The sequence below is a fragment of the Aotus nancymaae genome, unplaced genomic scaffold (genome assembly GCF_030222135.1).
Source record: "Aotus nancymaae isolate 86718 unplaced genomic scaffold, 86718_ANA_hifiasm-v0.15.2.pri h1tg000041l, whole genome shotgun sequence".
NCBI classification, from domain to species: Eukaryota; Metazoa; Chordata; class Mammalia; order Primates; family Aotidae; genus Aotus; species Aotus nancymaae.
In genome coordinates, this window is record NW_026988455.1 from 19,520,350 (window position 1) to 19,536,948 (window position 16,599).

Genomic DNA, 16,599 nt, shown 5'->3' on the forward strand with positions numbered 1-16,599 from the left:
ACAGGCACAGATAGGCATGTCTGGGTTGCAATAAAAATTTATGGGCATGAAATTTGGATTTCATACAAGTTTTATGTGTCATGAAATACTTTTTATTTTTCAACCTTTTAAAAATGTAAAAAAAAATTCTTAGCTCACTGTCATGCAAAAACAGACTAGTGGTCTGGATTTCACCCAAAGCAGGTTATCAACTCCTGACCCATTTGCCAGTTCCTGATCTAAATGATTACAGAGGATAAAGGGGACAAATCAAGAAGGGTGGTCATTTTGTGAGCATGAGATAGTATATTAATATTTTCAAGATTCTTAAGCATATAACTTCCCTTCTAAAATTGTCTTACAATAATATCTAAATGATTATTCATTACAAATAAAAATAGTAACACTGGATTTAGACATTCATTTTGCAGAATATTAACTTATCATTAATTTTTTTAAAGTTCTTTTATGATTACTGGGTATTTCTTTCCATGTTAACTTTGTAAATAGAAAACAAATCTCATGGATTCAAAACCAAAATACATACATTACTCCCCTTATAAGTAATATATAGACTAATGCACGTGAAAGTGGTCTGTGAAATGCTGCTCCCGGTAGTTCAGTCAATAAACACAGATAGGGCACAGTGGCTCGCACCTGTAATCCCAACACTTTGGGAGACTGAGGCAGGCAGATTGCTTGAGCTCAGGAGTGTGAAACCAGCCTGGGCAACATAGTAAGGCCCTGTCTTTACAAAAAATACAAAAATTAGCTGGGTGTGGTGACGCACACCTGTAGTCTCAGCTATGTGGGAGGCTGAGGTGGGAGGATTCCTTAAGTCTGGGAGGTAGAGGCTGGAGTGAGCCATGTTTCCAGCCAGGGTGACAAAGTGAGACTGAAGTTTCCAGCGTGGGTGACAAAGTGAGACCCTTTCTCAAAAAATACAAAATACAAACAACAATCAAATCCTAACACTTAGCGCTCACTTTTTGTCGAACAGGCATTGTCCTGGGAATTGTGGACACAGAATAAAAAATATAGTCTCTGCCTTCTGAAAGCATACAGCCTATTGTATACCATGAGTATTAATTATGTGACTGGGAAAATAAATACACATGTCTGGATCCAATACAAAGAGACCTGGAGGATACCCTGGGAGACCATCAGGTCCTGGTCTTAGCTATGCCACTAATTTTGTCTCTGCCCAAATTGAAGGCATTTGTCTACTCTTCTGCAAAAATATTTTATTATATGTATATAAATGTATATGTAATAAATATTTGGCCAATAATAAATATTGCATATATGCATTTATAATAAAATGTTTATATTTATATACATTTGTTTATATTTTATTATATATTTGCTTCAACTGCATGTGTATTCTTATTTACAGATAAAACACTCTTAGTCCAGTTACTCATTATGATATAGAAACTCTATAGAATCTAGTAAATACTTTTTTTTTCCAAGGTGAACGTGTTTTATTCCCTGGTTGTTGTTATTTTAAAGAAATACATCTGTTTGAAAAATCTTAATTTCAGTTTCAAAGAACAAACAACCTCGGTCCATTGCAGAGTGCTGAGGTTGGATTATGGTTCCAGAATCTTTGCAGGGTGTGGGTGGCCACAGGTGTGGGTGACTCCTTCGACCGCAAGAATCTGCTGCTCCCCAGCCTCATGGCTGGGCCTGGAGTCACACTCCTGCATCAGCTGTTCTTTGGCAAAGCAGGGGCAGATTGAATTGGTCTTCAACATTCATATATTGCTTTCAACTTCTATGAGGCTTTCATTTTAATGCCTTTTCTTCTGTGAGGGACAGGCCTTCCACGGGAAGAAAGGGCATCCCTTGAGTCTGACATGCTCTGCAGTCAACTTGAGAAGCCCTTTGGTTAATTTTGGACAAGTCAAGCCTGGTTGTGGAATTCGGTCCCATTTAGCACCTTGCCAGCTAGGAAACGTGCTATCTCCATCATCTTCCCAAGACAGTCATGCGGGAAGGTCTTTTCCCCAACGAGAAACACAATCCAAAGTAAAGACGGCTTTTGTGGAAATTGCAAACTACTCATCCAGTGGTCAGTTGTAAATCACGGTTCTTTGGGGAAAAAAGGGAAAACAGGCTGGGGCTCTGGCCCTCAACTTCCTCTCATTAAACCAAAGCAATTTGCTGCTCTCCCCAGGCTCTTCCTGTGCGTGAATTCACTACTTTCCTCCTGATGGTGCTGGTGAATGGGCACCACGAGGAGGCGGGGCTTTCCACGTGACAGAGGGTTCTTTCCAAACCCAGGCTTTACAGGTAGATCCAAGCGTGGCTTTCGTCAGCCTGTTGCCGGCACTACTCAACACACACTTTGCTTTTTGCTGCTATTTTCTGTCGTCCTGGGTTTCTGAATCTTGGCAGGAGGACAGTCACTCCTTTGTGCTCCGCTGGTACAATGAGGTAGCCAAAGAAAGGGTCTTGGTCTGAGGCTGTCAGCTGTTACTAATCACGACTCCCCGGCCCATCGTGGGTCCCGCTCGCCTCTCCCTCTTGCTCTGCTTAGCACACATAAAGAAGATGAATTACTCCCTGGTTCCTCTTCAAAAAAGCGTATTGTGTGGCACATTCCAATACAGTGAGCGAAGGATGGGCTCATGTGAAGGGTAAATGGGTATCCAAGTCACCTCGCAGCGGGGCTCGCGCCGGCAGCTGTGGGCCTCTGAGAAGTGAATTTCAGAGCTGCCCCTTCTGAGAGTTTCCGACCTTGCAGAGAGTGAGAGGAAGTCCCTGCGGTGGGCTTGCTGGCAAACCACATCACTGGAAATATCGCCGGGCTGTGTTAAGCTGTCATGAGAGTCAATTGAACGGTCAAGATCAGCGTAGAGAGAAATAAAGCTTGACCACTCAGAGGCCGCCTCGGGCTGCTTACCCGGGAGAGGCAGTCTCCACCCCAAGGTTAAGCCAAAGGCGCTAGTTCCTTGGCGTTAGAGGTAGCGCGGATGAAAGCTGTGCCTCGGTTTTCTCTCACTGCTTCCGAATTAAAGTTCATTCTCAAAGGACGACTATAGCCAGAGAAAAGGTATTGTCTGCTCAGTCCTATCAGACTGAGGATACAAGTGATTTATTTGACTTTTTCTGCCACTTATTAGTGGCAGAAATTATTATATGTCTTCGCCACTGATATTTTTTCCACTTAACAATTTTTCAAAAGAGAATGTTTCTCTTTTGCTTTTCTGCACTTCATTTCACTAGAGCTCAAAGAAAAAGACATGTTGACAAGTTTGAAGGGTCAAATTAAAAAAATCAGTTTCCCTGATAAATTATGTGCCATCACAAGTGGCAAATCTGTAAGGAAGCTTCACTTGGTGTTTTCATACAATGTAATGTTACAAGGCTAATAAAATGTCATTTTGTGATATTATAAGCAGCCATAATGGGAAGGAATTTTTGGCCAGGGTGAAAACACATGTGAAAATGCTTGGGACTGTGAATTCTGCAAAATTGTTCCCCGCTCTTCATGAAGATGGTTTCATTCTCTTTTACCAAGAATCACTGATAAAAGTAAATTGCCTTCTTTGCTCAAAATTCCATGAAGTGAACCTATCTAAAATGTATTCCTTTGTTACAACATCCATAAAATTACTGTTCACGTGGAATGACCCGATACCAGATATCAGTGTGCGCATTCTGTGAGCTCCACTAGTGAGATAAAGCAAGTTTTTGGATATGATGGGCAGCCCAAGATCACAGGAAGCGAAGATGACAGGAAGGGAAGACTATACATAATTCTGGGTTCCTTTATTTTTATTTATTTATTTTTATTGCATTTTAGGTTTTGGGGTACATGTGAAAAACATGCAAGGTTGCATAGGTGCATACGTGGCAGTGTGATTTGCTGCCTTCCTCCCCTTCACCTATGTGTCATTTCTCCCCATGCTATCTCTCCCCAACTCCTCACCCCACGCTGTCCCCCCACTCCCCCCCAACAGACCCCAGTGTATAGTGCTCCCCTCCCTGTGTCCATGTGTTCCCATTGTTCAACACCTGTCTATGAGTGAGAACATGCGATGTTCGATTTTGTGTTCTTGTGTCAGTTTGCTGAGAATGATGGTTTCCAGGTTCATCCATGTCCCTACAAAGGACACAAACTCATCGTTTTTGATGGCTGCACAATATTCCATGGTGTATATGTGCCACATTTTTCCTGTCCAGTCTACCATCGATGGGCATTTGGGTTGGTTCCAGGTCTTTGCTATTGTAAACTGTGCTGCAATGAACATTCATGTGCATGTGTCCTTATAGTAGAACGATTTATAGTCCTTTGGATATATACCCAGTAATGGGATTGCTGGGTCAAATGGAATTTCTATTTCTAGGTCCTAATTGCCCAGTTCCCAAACCTTCTTTTGCATGCATTTGTGGCAAAAAAAATCATAACTGATGTTATCATTTGCAACACTTTTGTATTTTCAAAATAAGGCTTTCTGAATTTAAAAAAATTAAATTGGCATGTCAAACTTGTACATATATTGGGGGTACATGTGATATTTTGATACCTGAAAACAATGCGTAATGATCAAATCAGGGTAACTGTGATATCCATCACTTTGAGCGTTTATCCTTCTTTGTGGTGGGAACATTACAATTCTCCTCTAGCTATTTTGAAATAGCTAATAAATTACTGGTAACTATAATCTCCCTAGCACTATCAAATACTAGAACTTATTTTACTTAACTGTACTTTTGTACCCATTAATCAACTTCTTTTATAAAAGACTTTAGGCATCAAAATTTCAAATTGGAAAAGATAGAACTAAAATAATATGGCTATATTATTTAAGATTATTCCCTGAAAAAAATACACTTTATGGTAAAGAAAGCTTATTTCTAAAATTCAGACCAAAATCCCATTGCCTTACCTAGTTAACACTCTGTCATTTATTTTTATGCAAATAACAGAATATGGATTATGTAAAAGCATCACCATTCAGCTTTAGAGTGGACTGATGGTAGACAAGCTAGAAATATGTCTCCTGGTAAATGAGGTAGGTCTAGGAAATTTTTTATTAATGCAGTAGCCATTAAAAATTACTATTCCAACTTCTGTGATTATCATTTTAGCAAGTCTACTAGAGAGAATGCAATTTTATTATTTATGGAGGATGCTTGAATTTTAAAGATCTATTTCGCATGAAAGCTGCAAGTTTCATTCCATTTTTAATATTGACTGTGCAAAATACTGAGGATGTCTGAAATCCACAGTGCATTTCAGTTCATTTGGGCAGATACAATAATAAAGTTTTGTTTTTTCAGTTGTTTTGGAAAGACTGGTGTTTTCAGTCTGAGCATAAAGATGGTCAGTATTTTTTCACCAATTTCTTATTGTTACAGGTAGATTCCCAACCTTTGCAGATCAAAATAGAATACTCAAGATTTATCATAGTTATCAGACTTCCTCAAAACTTCCTAATAGGAACATCTCATTTTTCTTCTTTTCTCCCCATTATTTTCTAAAGCTTATACTATAGTCTACACTTGGAAATAGTGCATTCATATGTACCATAATCTCTTGCAGCAGTATTAAAAATTCAGTAAGAGAACTTTCAAAGACTTTGGCTTTTAATTTTATATTTTATTAAAAATTTTATTTATTAAAAATTCCTGTTGTTCTTGAAATTGTGCTTTCCTAGGAAGTGTGAAAACGTCCAAAAGCTACTACTTATCATTTGCCAGATAACTTTATTTAAGGCAAAGTAGAGCCATAAATTTGGGCGGTTGCAAAGAAAGCTAAAAGGCGGAAACACTGAGTCAACTTTAACTTTTAATGATTGTTTTGGGGGAGTAGGTCAGCAATAATAAAATCGTATGATCCACACCCAACCCACTGAAAAAATTTCCAGATTCTCAATTTCTGTTAATTGCCTATCTTTTAGTCAATTCAACCTGCATTAATTACTATAGCAATATAGTATGTCTTGACAGCCAACAGAATTAGTCTTCACCTTGTTTTTCATCTTAAAAATTACCTTGCTTATCCTTTCATCCTTAATTTCCAAATGAATTTTAAAACCAGTTTGTTGCAATCTACACAAATAAGTAAAACACCGCATTTTTTGGAATTTCATTAAAATTACAGACTAATTTGAGGAGAATGTCAACTTTGAAAGAAGGTATCTCACCAGCAGCATTATTGGTATTTTGGACTAATTTTTTTTGTTATGGGGGGCTGCCCTGTGCATCGTAAGATGTTTAGCAGCACCCTGACTTCTAATTAATAGACACCAATATAAACAACCTTCCTCTCTGTGTGACGACAAAAAAGTCTTCAGACAATGCCAAATGTCCCCTGAGGGTCAAAATTACCTGACTGAGAACCACTCCTTTAAGATACTGAGTCATATTATCCACGACAGTAGTGAGTCGATCCATTTATTTGGCTGTCCTTACTTCTCTTGACAAAGTTTCATAATTTTTTCCATTAAAAGTACTGCAGTTATTCCACAGAAATTTACATTTTTGTTAATATTGCAAACACATTTTTACTAGGTTTGTAATGGTAATTATTTTATGATTTTATAGAAATTCAATACTGACTGACCATAAATTCAGTAAACTTACTGAACTCTCATTTTTCCTGATATTTCTTTATATTATTTTTGATTTTCTATGTAGGCAATCATGTCATCTGCAATATCTGCCAAGTTTGTCTATTTTCCAAACTTTTCATCACTTACATATATTTTATTTTCTGTTGTGTCTGTAACTGACACATACATGAGCTTTTAAAAGTTATATGTTTGTTATTGATTATAATTAAGCATATAGTTTCTATCATGGCAATTCTGTAAAATTTGTTAAGATTCCATCCATTTGCAATATTTTCTATACTTGCTCAATAATACTGTATAATACATTCTATAAAAATAATTTTTCTTTACTAAACTTGATATATGGCTGCTATATCAAGTTTATGAATTATAATATTAAAATATTCTTATCTGCTTCACTTATTCATTCCCAAAAATGTTATGTTAAATTATTCCACTGTTTTGGGTGTCACTTTGCCTTTGTGTATTTATTACTTCCTTACATATTTTGAATACTCTGATGATGCATACAAGTGTAGGGTAATGAGATCGTTCCAGTGAGTCCATCTTAGCATTAGACAGAGTTCAAGTTTATCCCTAACATTGCTTTTTGTCTTAGTCTGACTTAACACAGCTATATCTGCTTTCTTTTGATCTGTATTTACTTGGTAAGTATTTTTCATTCTTTTAGTTTCAACTTCACTGAGTGCTTATATTTTATCTTCTGTAAACAAGCTATAGCTTCTTTACAAATCCAGTATGGTAAGATCTAATGTCTGGTTTTTAAATGAACAGAGTTTACTCATACTTATTATGATTTTTTGTACACTTGTATGCATTTAAATCATCTTATTTTATGCTTTTTATTGGTGCTTATTTTTTAAAGACTCTAAGATAATCACACAAAAGTCCTATTTAAATTATTAAGAAGTAAAATAATATTATAGTTACATGTGTCATCATTATATTAGCAAAACAACTTGTGGATTTTTGCAGACAGCTGAATTATATGTTATATGTATATTTTAGAGACTATATAGATGTATTTGAACACAGTCCACTCTACATTTATACACATATATTGACTTGCAGTGTAGCTTAATATTTTAAATCATTATAGTAGCTTTTAAATATATTTGTTTTTATAATAAATCTTTGGCATGTCATAGTTATTTGATAGAACGTTCTTACTGTAACTGAGGAACTGTCTGATCATTAACTATTTTTTAAGTAAGACACTTTCGATGAGCTGTTGATTACAGGGACACCTTATGGAAAAATGGTGATGGTTTATATTAACAACACTACTGGCCACCTTAACAGACATACACCTGAAGATACTTAAAATAGCTTTCACTTTACTTTCATTTCTGAATGCTATTTTTTTTATCATAAACTTCCCACCAAGAAAACCTCACTAGGCACCTCAGTAATAGAAAATACTGAATAAAAACTGAGATTAAATTCTTATTTCTACATCTTAATCTATATTATTATAATTATAAATCTTTTCATTTTATAAAATTGGTAAATTCTATTTTTATAAACTGAAAAATCAATTTTATTTGAAAAAATTAAAACAGAAATTGGAATTCCCCATCCCCACCCGATATACACACCCACATTTACAAAACATTTTCTGCAAAGTTGGGACAGAATTTGAGAATGCTTATGGTCTTACTGTTGAATAGACCTGTCTACCAGAAGGTGCAAAGTAAATAAAATAAGATCAAAAAGCAAATGATTCCACAATGCTCCCTTCTGAATGTAGGAGGGGATTTAATTTTTAAGACCTGAGTCTCTCCTAAATTTGTTTTCCAAATGAAAGCCCAAGTCTTCTGTCACACGAATGCAGTCCTTTACGGTGCTGCAGTGTCATGGCTAAGGGTGTCAGTGGACCTGCACCCACTTCAGTTTCTCCTATCCCCCTCCTCAAAGTCAGTGCATGGGAAGGTCACTCAATACAGATGGCTCCAAGTGATACGTTCCTCTGGTTTACTCCCCTAAGCATATGTGAAGTCTACAATAAAGTATGCACTTAATACTAATAGAGAGTTCTGTAACTTAAAAAATGGTTAACATTCTTCTAGTTAAGTTATAAAGCCACTAGCAAATATGCCATTCTGGCTTTCTTGCAATAACTTGCCAATGATCTCCTCTCTGACCTATAGAAAATGGGGGTGGGAACGGACTAATGAGCTGGAGGTCTTCTCAACAGCCAGGAGCTGGAGGGCTGGAGCCCCTGCAGGCAGAAGCCCCTTGTGGAATGGAGGAAATGAAAACCTCTAGGATTGTTAAAGATGTCCCTCAAAAGATTTGAAAGTGGCTGTTTGTCTCATTACAGAGCCCAAAGCTAACAAATGTCATCACACCGTAATACCAGACACTTTAAAATGTACATCATACAAAATCTTGTACAAAAGCATTTTAACAGATGGGAGGTTACTTCACACCTGGAAATTACTGGTGGCCAGATTTGAAACTATGGATCGGATTTGTTCTTCCTACTCACTGCACTAAAACTGCATTCATTTTTAAGTAAGAGAAAGCTATATTAGGATTGTACATCAAAGTATTGAAAAATAGTGTCTCATAAATCCATATGATCATTTTGTAATTTTCAAATTGAGGAAGAGTAAAAATAATACCGATGTAAGTGTATAGTATATATTCTATAGAAAGCTCCAGTAGATTCAAGTGAGTTTTTCCAATTTCACAATATTTTTTAAAGTGATACAAAATAGACTTTTTTATGCCAAATAAATAAGTGGACTAGCATGTAGGCCAAATAATAAACTCAATTTTCAGGAATCAAATTACTGCTTAATTAGATATTTTATGTTCAAATCAACTATACTGACACGTGGATTGACCATTATTATTATTATTTTTTTTTTTTTTTGAGGTGAAGTCTCACCCTGTCACCCAGGCTGGAGTGCAGGGGCGCAATCTTGGCCCACAGCAACCTCCTGGGTTCAAGCGATTCTCCTCTCCTGTCTCAGCCTCCTGATGAGCTGGAACTATAGGCACACACTACTACACCTGGCTAATTTTTGTATTTTTAGTAGAGACAGGGTTTCATCACACTGGCCAGGCTGGTCAACCTCCTGAATTCAGGTGATCCGCCCACCTCAGCTTCCCAAAGTGCTGGGATTACAGGCGTGAGCCACTGTGCCTGGCCTAAGATTTTTTTAAAAGCATGTACTCTGCATGATCTAGTTATTTTATGACAACGCTTTTTAAGTTGCTGACATGAACCCAAAGATTAAAAACATTTACACATTACAAATTTAAAAAAAAGAAAACCAATACACATTTCAATAATAACCTCAAAAAGAACTTCTAAAATAAAGAGGCATTGCAATCTACATGAGAAAATTTTTCAGCTCAAAGCAAAAGCTTACAGTGTACTTTTCAAATTCCTGAAATTCTATGTTAGTTGTTTCAAAGTGCAGTCTACAGAACACTTGGTGCTCAAAGTTTTGCTATCGCACTAAAGCAGAGTTCTGTGAGTATGGGAAATTGTTTTTTCTACAAAATAAACACAGTTCTTTTATGCAGGACCTGTCAGAGTTCTAATGTGTTAATATTACTGTTAATTTCTAAAAGAATGATAGAATGTACAGCATTATATCCCATATCATTTTTAGACAAAGATTTGGAGAAATTCACTTTTTGAATTGCCACATGAATACTAGATTGATTAATTAACTAAACTAAACTTCCAAGAGAATATTTGATTTTCAGTGAGTGAAAAACTTACCAGCTGTTTCTATTTTAGGAAAAATAAAACACACATTATACAGTATTCACAATGAAATAGTAAATCTCTAGTCACAAAATTTAATCCTTAGATTAACTGATTACATTTCATCAAAACTTATATTTCAACTTGCTTGAACATACTTTAATCTAGTTACCTTTTTGTACCAGCTTGTTTGACATTTAATTAACTATGCATAATTAAAAAATAAAAACTACATTTTTGTGAAGGGAAATCATGTGGAAATCACCATTCATTCCGGCCAGCATCACAGTTGCAGTAATATTGAGAATCAGTGCAGTTCCCCTCTAATCCACAAGTACACTTTTGAGCATCAGGCAGAGAACCTCCCCAGTAAGTGTGTGTTTCATTGGTTCTTCCAACCCACCAGCTCAGTGGGGTTCCATCTGAAAGACAAGTATGAGAAAGATGACAGCTACTTTGTCCCTCACCACCACTCTCCTCATATAACTCCCTGTACTCCCAGCTGTAACATATGTGTGTGTGAGAGAGAGAGAGAGAGAGAAAATGAGACTATACTTAAAAACTTGTATTTTACCTCTGAAACAAAGATGTTTCTTTAACACGCTAAGCAATGTTCTTCCGCCAATATTTCAGTATCTAGGCTTAAATGATTCCCACCTATTATTCTTCTATTAGAATTTAGTCCTTAGTTGCATGTGATGTTATATACTTTCCATAGAAATAACATTCATAAAACATTCACCATTAAAATAAATACCAGAGTAATCTGCATACTACAGATAAAATCTACTTGAAATTATGAAATGTTCATTGAGAAAGTTTAATATTATACAAAGATACTGATTTTATCTCATTACATCTTTTTGCTAACTAGCTGTATATTACATATTTGGAAATATAGGATTCTCTCTGTAAGGACTTATAAATTTTTGGAGGTCTGTGTTTTTATTGTATTGGATGTCCTGACTTTTTTATCTGGAGGCTAAAGAAATGGCATTGATAGGCCTTTTTCATCTCTGAGGTTAACTGTTTCTTATGAGAAGAAACAAAGTGCTGTGGGTCAACTACAGCTCTGACTAGTGCACCTCCTCCTCAGCAATGACAATGATTAAACTGTAGAGCCAGACACTGACTTAGGTCTACAGAGTCGCATATTATGACAAGGGATGCTTCCGGGGATGGGGAGTGAAGGCTGGGGTGATGGAGTGCACATCACAGTAAAGTTAGCATAATTTAAAAAGCAGGTATCAGGCCACCCATCTTAAAAAGAGGAAGGGGGCCAGGGGACACAAGTTGCAGTTGTCACAGATTAGGGCAGGAGGAAAATAACATTGGATTAACTCAACCAATTTTTTAAGCATGCTTGGTCATATGGTGCTTTTTCTCAAATTTCAATAGGTTGTTACCATTGCGATATGAATTGAGATCCGGAACTTAGCTTCTACCTTACTGCTTATCACAACTCAATTATAACTCATTCCTAGATAAGATCTCTGCATTCATTACTACCACTGCTGTCCACCATCTGCCCATCTGCCAAAAAAAAAAACAAAAAAACAAAACGGCATTCTGGGAAAATTTGAAGAGGAATTAATATCAGGAATCTTTTTAAAAATGTGCTAAAAGCTTTGTCACTAAAAACTGAAAGATATTCTTTTTTTTTTTTTTCTTTTTTTTTGAGACAGAGTTTCGCTCTTGTTACCCAGGCTGGAGTGCAATGGCGCAATCTCGACTCATCGCAACCTCCGCCTCCTGGGTTCAGGCAATTCACCTGCCTCAGCCTCCCGAGTAGCTGGGATTACAGGCACGTGCCACCATGCCCAGCTAATTTTTTGTATTTTTAGTAGAGACAGGGTTTCACCATGTTGACCAGGTTGGTCTCGATCTCTTGACCTCCTGATCCACCCGCCTCAGCCTCCCAAAGTGCTGGGATTACAGGCGTGAGCCATCGCGCCCGGCCCGATATTCTTTTTTTTTTTTTTTTTTGAGATGGAGTTTCGCTCTTGTTACTCAGGCTGGAGTGTAATGGCGCGATCTCGGCTCACTGCAACCTCCGCCTCCTGGGTTCAGGCAATTCTCCCGCCTCAGCCTCCTGAGTAGCTGGGATTACAGGCACGCACCACCATGCCCAGATAATTTTTTGTATCTTCAGTAGAGACCGGGTTTCACCATGTTGACCAGGGTGGTCTCGATCTCTTGACCTCGTGATCCACCTGCCTCGGCCTCCCAAAGTGCTGGGATTACAGGCGTGTGCCAAGGATTCTATATTTAATTCTAAGGGTGAAAATATTTAAGTTGACTGTGATGTCACACATATATACTATACTATCAAGCAACAGTAAGAAAATTATAAAAATTACCTTAAATGTAAATGTCAAATATAATAAAAGGTGGAGATTGGCAGAGTGAACTGAAACAAAAACACAACTAGATATTTCTAAGACACTCTCTTCAAAGTAAACATAGGTAGGTTAAAAGTAAAAGGATGGGGACCGGTGCGGTGGCTCAAGCCTGTAATCCTAGAATTTTGGGAGGCCGAGGCGGGTGGATCACGAGGTCAAGAGATCGAGACCATCCTGGTCAACATGGTGAAACCCTGTCTCTACTAAAAATACAAAAATTAGCTGGGTATGGTGGCACGTGCCTGTAATCCCAGCTACTCGGGAGGCTGAGGCAGAGAATTGCCTGAACACAGGAGGCGGAGGTTGCGGTGAGCCGAGATCGCGCCATTGCACTCCAGCCTGGGTAACAAGAGCGAAACTCCGTCTCAAAAAAAAAAAAAGTAAAAGGATGGAAAAAATACACTTTTCAAATTAACTTTGAAAGAAAACAGAATGGCTATCTCATAAAACAGACTTCAGAACAAAAATACTAGACGCAAAGAGGGGCATTACTTAATGATTTCTTTTTTTAAATCACCAGGAAGACATAAATGAGTATGCAAGAAACAACCGACCCTTACAAAAATGAAGCCAGAATTAAGACTTCTGGTTTCCAACCTGACATGACATTAGGAGACTGGAAGTCATCACTCCCATTCTCACAACAAGAAAACATCTGAAGTAACTAAAAATCAACAATTCTTCTTAGATCCATTAGAGAGTTAAAGTCATAGGAAAAACATTACTCCTAAAGCTGCAGAGACAAGTGAAAACAGTATTGCAGCTAATGGAGCAAAAGCAGATGGTGGAGTTTGGTAAGAACACTTACAATGTAATTGACTAATTGGTGGGTATTAAGCAAGGACAAGCTTGAGAGACTAAAAACTCCTAGAGTCGGGGATAAGTCTTGGTCAACACGCTTCCATGAGTTTTACCTCCAGGAGGTAACTCATTAAGTTCTCAGGATAAAGATAGGAGAAAAATGCTCTTATGTCTCCAGCAGGGAGAGGGAAGGAGTAAACATTTTGAAATAAGCACAGAACATTATGTTCTCCTTAACAACATTCTAACGCCCCCAAAAAACTAGTTTACTAGAGCCTAAACCACCTAGGGGAAGGGAAGTACCCAGCACCAGCCCTCTCTAGCCTTCTTTTCTCACCCAAGGGAAGGGGAAAGAAGCTGAGAAGCACTCTCAAGGTCACAGTCAGGAAGACAGTCTAAAAGACTGACCTAATCATAGAAGTACAGGATGCTTCTCCTCTCTCTACACCTTACCATGACATCAGTAAGTTACCTGTATAGTAACAGGAGATTACAAATGAAAAAGCTGTCAATTTTGGTCCCTATTTAAGACAGACTCTAGGGAAGCTCAAATAAAACAGAAGAAAGAAAAATAAAAGGACCTCAGAGAAAATTATAGCTTCTGACACCACAGTGATGCAAAGAGCAAACACAGACTAACTACTCACCAGATAAACAAAAAACCTTACATTAAAGGCCGCCTTACCTCAGTTCCTTTGCCAATATGTCAGGCTTTCAACAGAAAACTGCAAGGCATGCTAAAGCCAAACAATACAGTCTTAAGAGACAAAGCAAGCAAACATGCAGATACGACAGATTTGGAAATACCAGATAAGAAATTTGAAATAATAATCAATATGCTAAGGGCCCGATGTTGAAAAAATGGACAACATGCAAGAACAGGCAAACTAAACAAAAGATATGAAATCTCTAAGAAAGAATCAGAAGGAAACTTAGAGATTAAAAAAAGTATAAGAAATGTAGAGGTCTTTGATGGGCTCATCAAAGGGAAGACTGGGAAGTGCTGAGGAAAGAATCAGTGAGCTTCAAGATATGTCAATAAAAATTTTCCATTAAACACAAAGAGAACAAAATGAAACATAGTATGCAAAGTCTGTTGGACAAATTCAAATGGTGTAACACATGTAACCCATAATGAGAATACCAGAAGTAGAAGGAAGACAGTTGAGAACCAGAAGGAATATTTAAAATAATGATGGTTGAGAATGTTTCAGAATTAATGACAGACATTAAACCACAGGTTCAGGAATCTCAGCAAACACCAAGCAGGTTAAATACAAAAAAAATCCACACCTAGGCATATCATATTTAAAATGCAAAAAATGAAAGACTTTCTTAAAATTAAAATAAAATCTTGAAAGAAACCAGAGTAAAATAAAACACCTTACCTACACAGGAGCAAGGATGAAAATTATGACAGATTTCTTTTAAGAAACCATGCAAGCAAGAATAAAGTGAAGCGAAATATTTAAACTGTTGGGAAAAACACACACACTAATATAGAACTCTGTATCCAGTAAAATTATCCTAAATAGCAAAGTAGAAATAAAGACTATCTTAGATAAACAGAAATTGATGAACTCTTTCTCCAATAGGCCTAACTTGCAAGCCATGTTAACAGAAGTTCTTCAGAGAAAAGAAAAACAATATAGGTCAGAAACTCAGAACTACATAAAGAAAGTTAGAAGCAATAGACAAGGAATAAATAAATATAAAATAAAATCGTGTCTTCTTCTTAATTGATGTAATAGGTAACAGTTAGTTCTAAATAATAATACTAACAATGTATTGGGTGATTATAGCTTATGAATAAGTAAAATGAGTGATAGCAATGTAATACAAATTAGAAGGACTGGAAATACTGTTAAAAGTACCAGCACCATCAATGAAGTGGACTAGTGTTATTTGAAAGTAGATTGTTATAATATATATTTCATACTCAAAGGCTACCACTAAAACAATTACAGAGAAATGTAATTAATATTCTAGGAGAAGTGAGGATATTGAATCGTATAAAATGTTCAATTAAAACCAAAAATGTGAGAGAGGAATTCAGGAAAAAAAGAAGAAACAAGGGCAACTAATAAAAAAGAGTTACAGTATTACAAATATTAACCCAAGTATCAATAATCACTTTAAATGTAAACAGTCTAAATGTACCAATGAAGACAGAGACTGTCAGAATGGACCAAAAAAAAATCCCATGATCCAGCTATATATTGTCTGCTGAAATCCTCTTTAAACATAAAATAGCAGGTAGATTTAAAGAGCTAGAGGAAGACATACCATGCTAACACTAACCAAAAGAAACCAGAGTAGCTAAATTAATTTCAGACAAAGCCAATTGCAGAGCAAGGAAAATTATCAGGGATGAAAAAAGGGCGTTAGACAAGGAGTCAATACAGTAAGAAGACATAATAATACTTAATGTGTATGTACCTAGCAAACAGAAAGTCAAAATACGTTAGGGGGAAACTGATAGAATTGCAAGGACAGAGAGACAAATCTATTATTGCCACTGGAGACTTCAACATTCCTCTATGAGTAAGTGACAGACTCAGCAGGAAGAAAATCATTAAAGATAGATTTGAACTGAACAGCACCATCAATCAACTGGATCTAAGTGAATACTTGAGAATTCAATTAGCATTATAGAATACTTTATCCAGCCACTGCAGAATACACATTCTTCTCAAATACAAATACACAATTCATTAAGTTAAACCACATTATAGGCCATAGAACACTTTACCAAATTCAAAAGAATAGAAATCATACAAGGTATGTTCTTGAATCAGAATGGAATTAAACTAATAATAGCAGAAAGAGAACTGAAATATCTTCAAATACTAAAATATTTAAAAACACATTTCTAAATAATAAAACATGGTGAAAGAGAAAGTCTCAAAATAGAAAAAAATTTTTTTAACTAAGCTAGTGATTAATAACCTTCCCAAACAGAAGGCACCAAGCCCAGATGATTCACTGGTGAATTCTATCAACATTGAAGAAACAAATGATATCAATTTTCCACAATCTGTTGCAGAAAAGAGAAGCAGAAATAACTATTTCTTAACTCATTCTATGGGCCCGCATTACTCTA

General features: G+C 36.6%; 1 protein-coding gene across 1 annotated transcript in view; it reads right to left on the reverse strand.

Moving 5' to 3' along the window:
- Nucleotides 1-16,599, reverse strand: part of LOC110568491 (contactin-associated protein-like 3) — a 241,642-nt gene that overhangs the window by 37,048 nt on the left and 187,995 nt on the right. Inside the window, exon 14 of the mRNA XM_021671890.2 lies at nucleotides 10,559-10,715. Coding sequence (XP_021527565.2) covers nucleotides 10,559-10,715 — 157 coding nt within the window. The remainder of the gene's footprint in view (nucleotides 1-10,558; nucleotides 10,716-16,599) is intronic.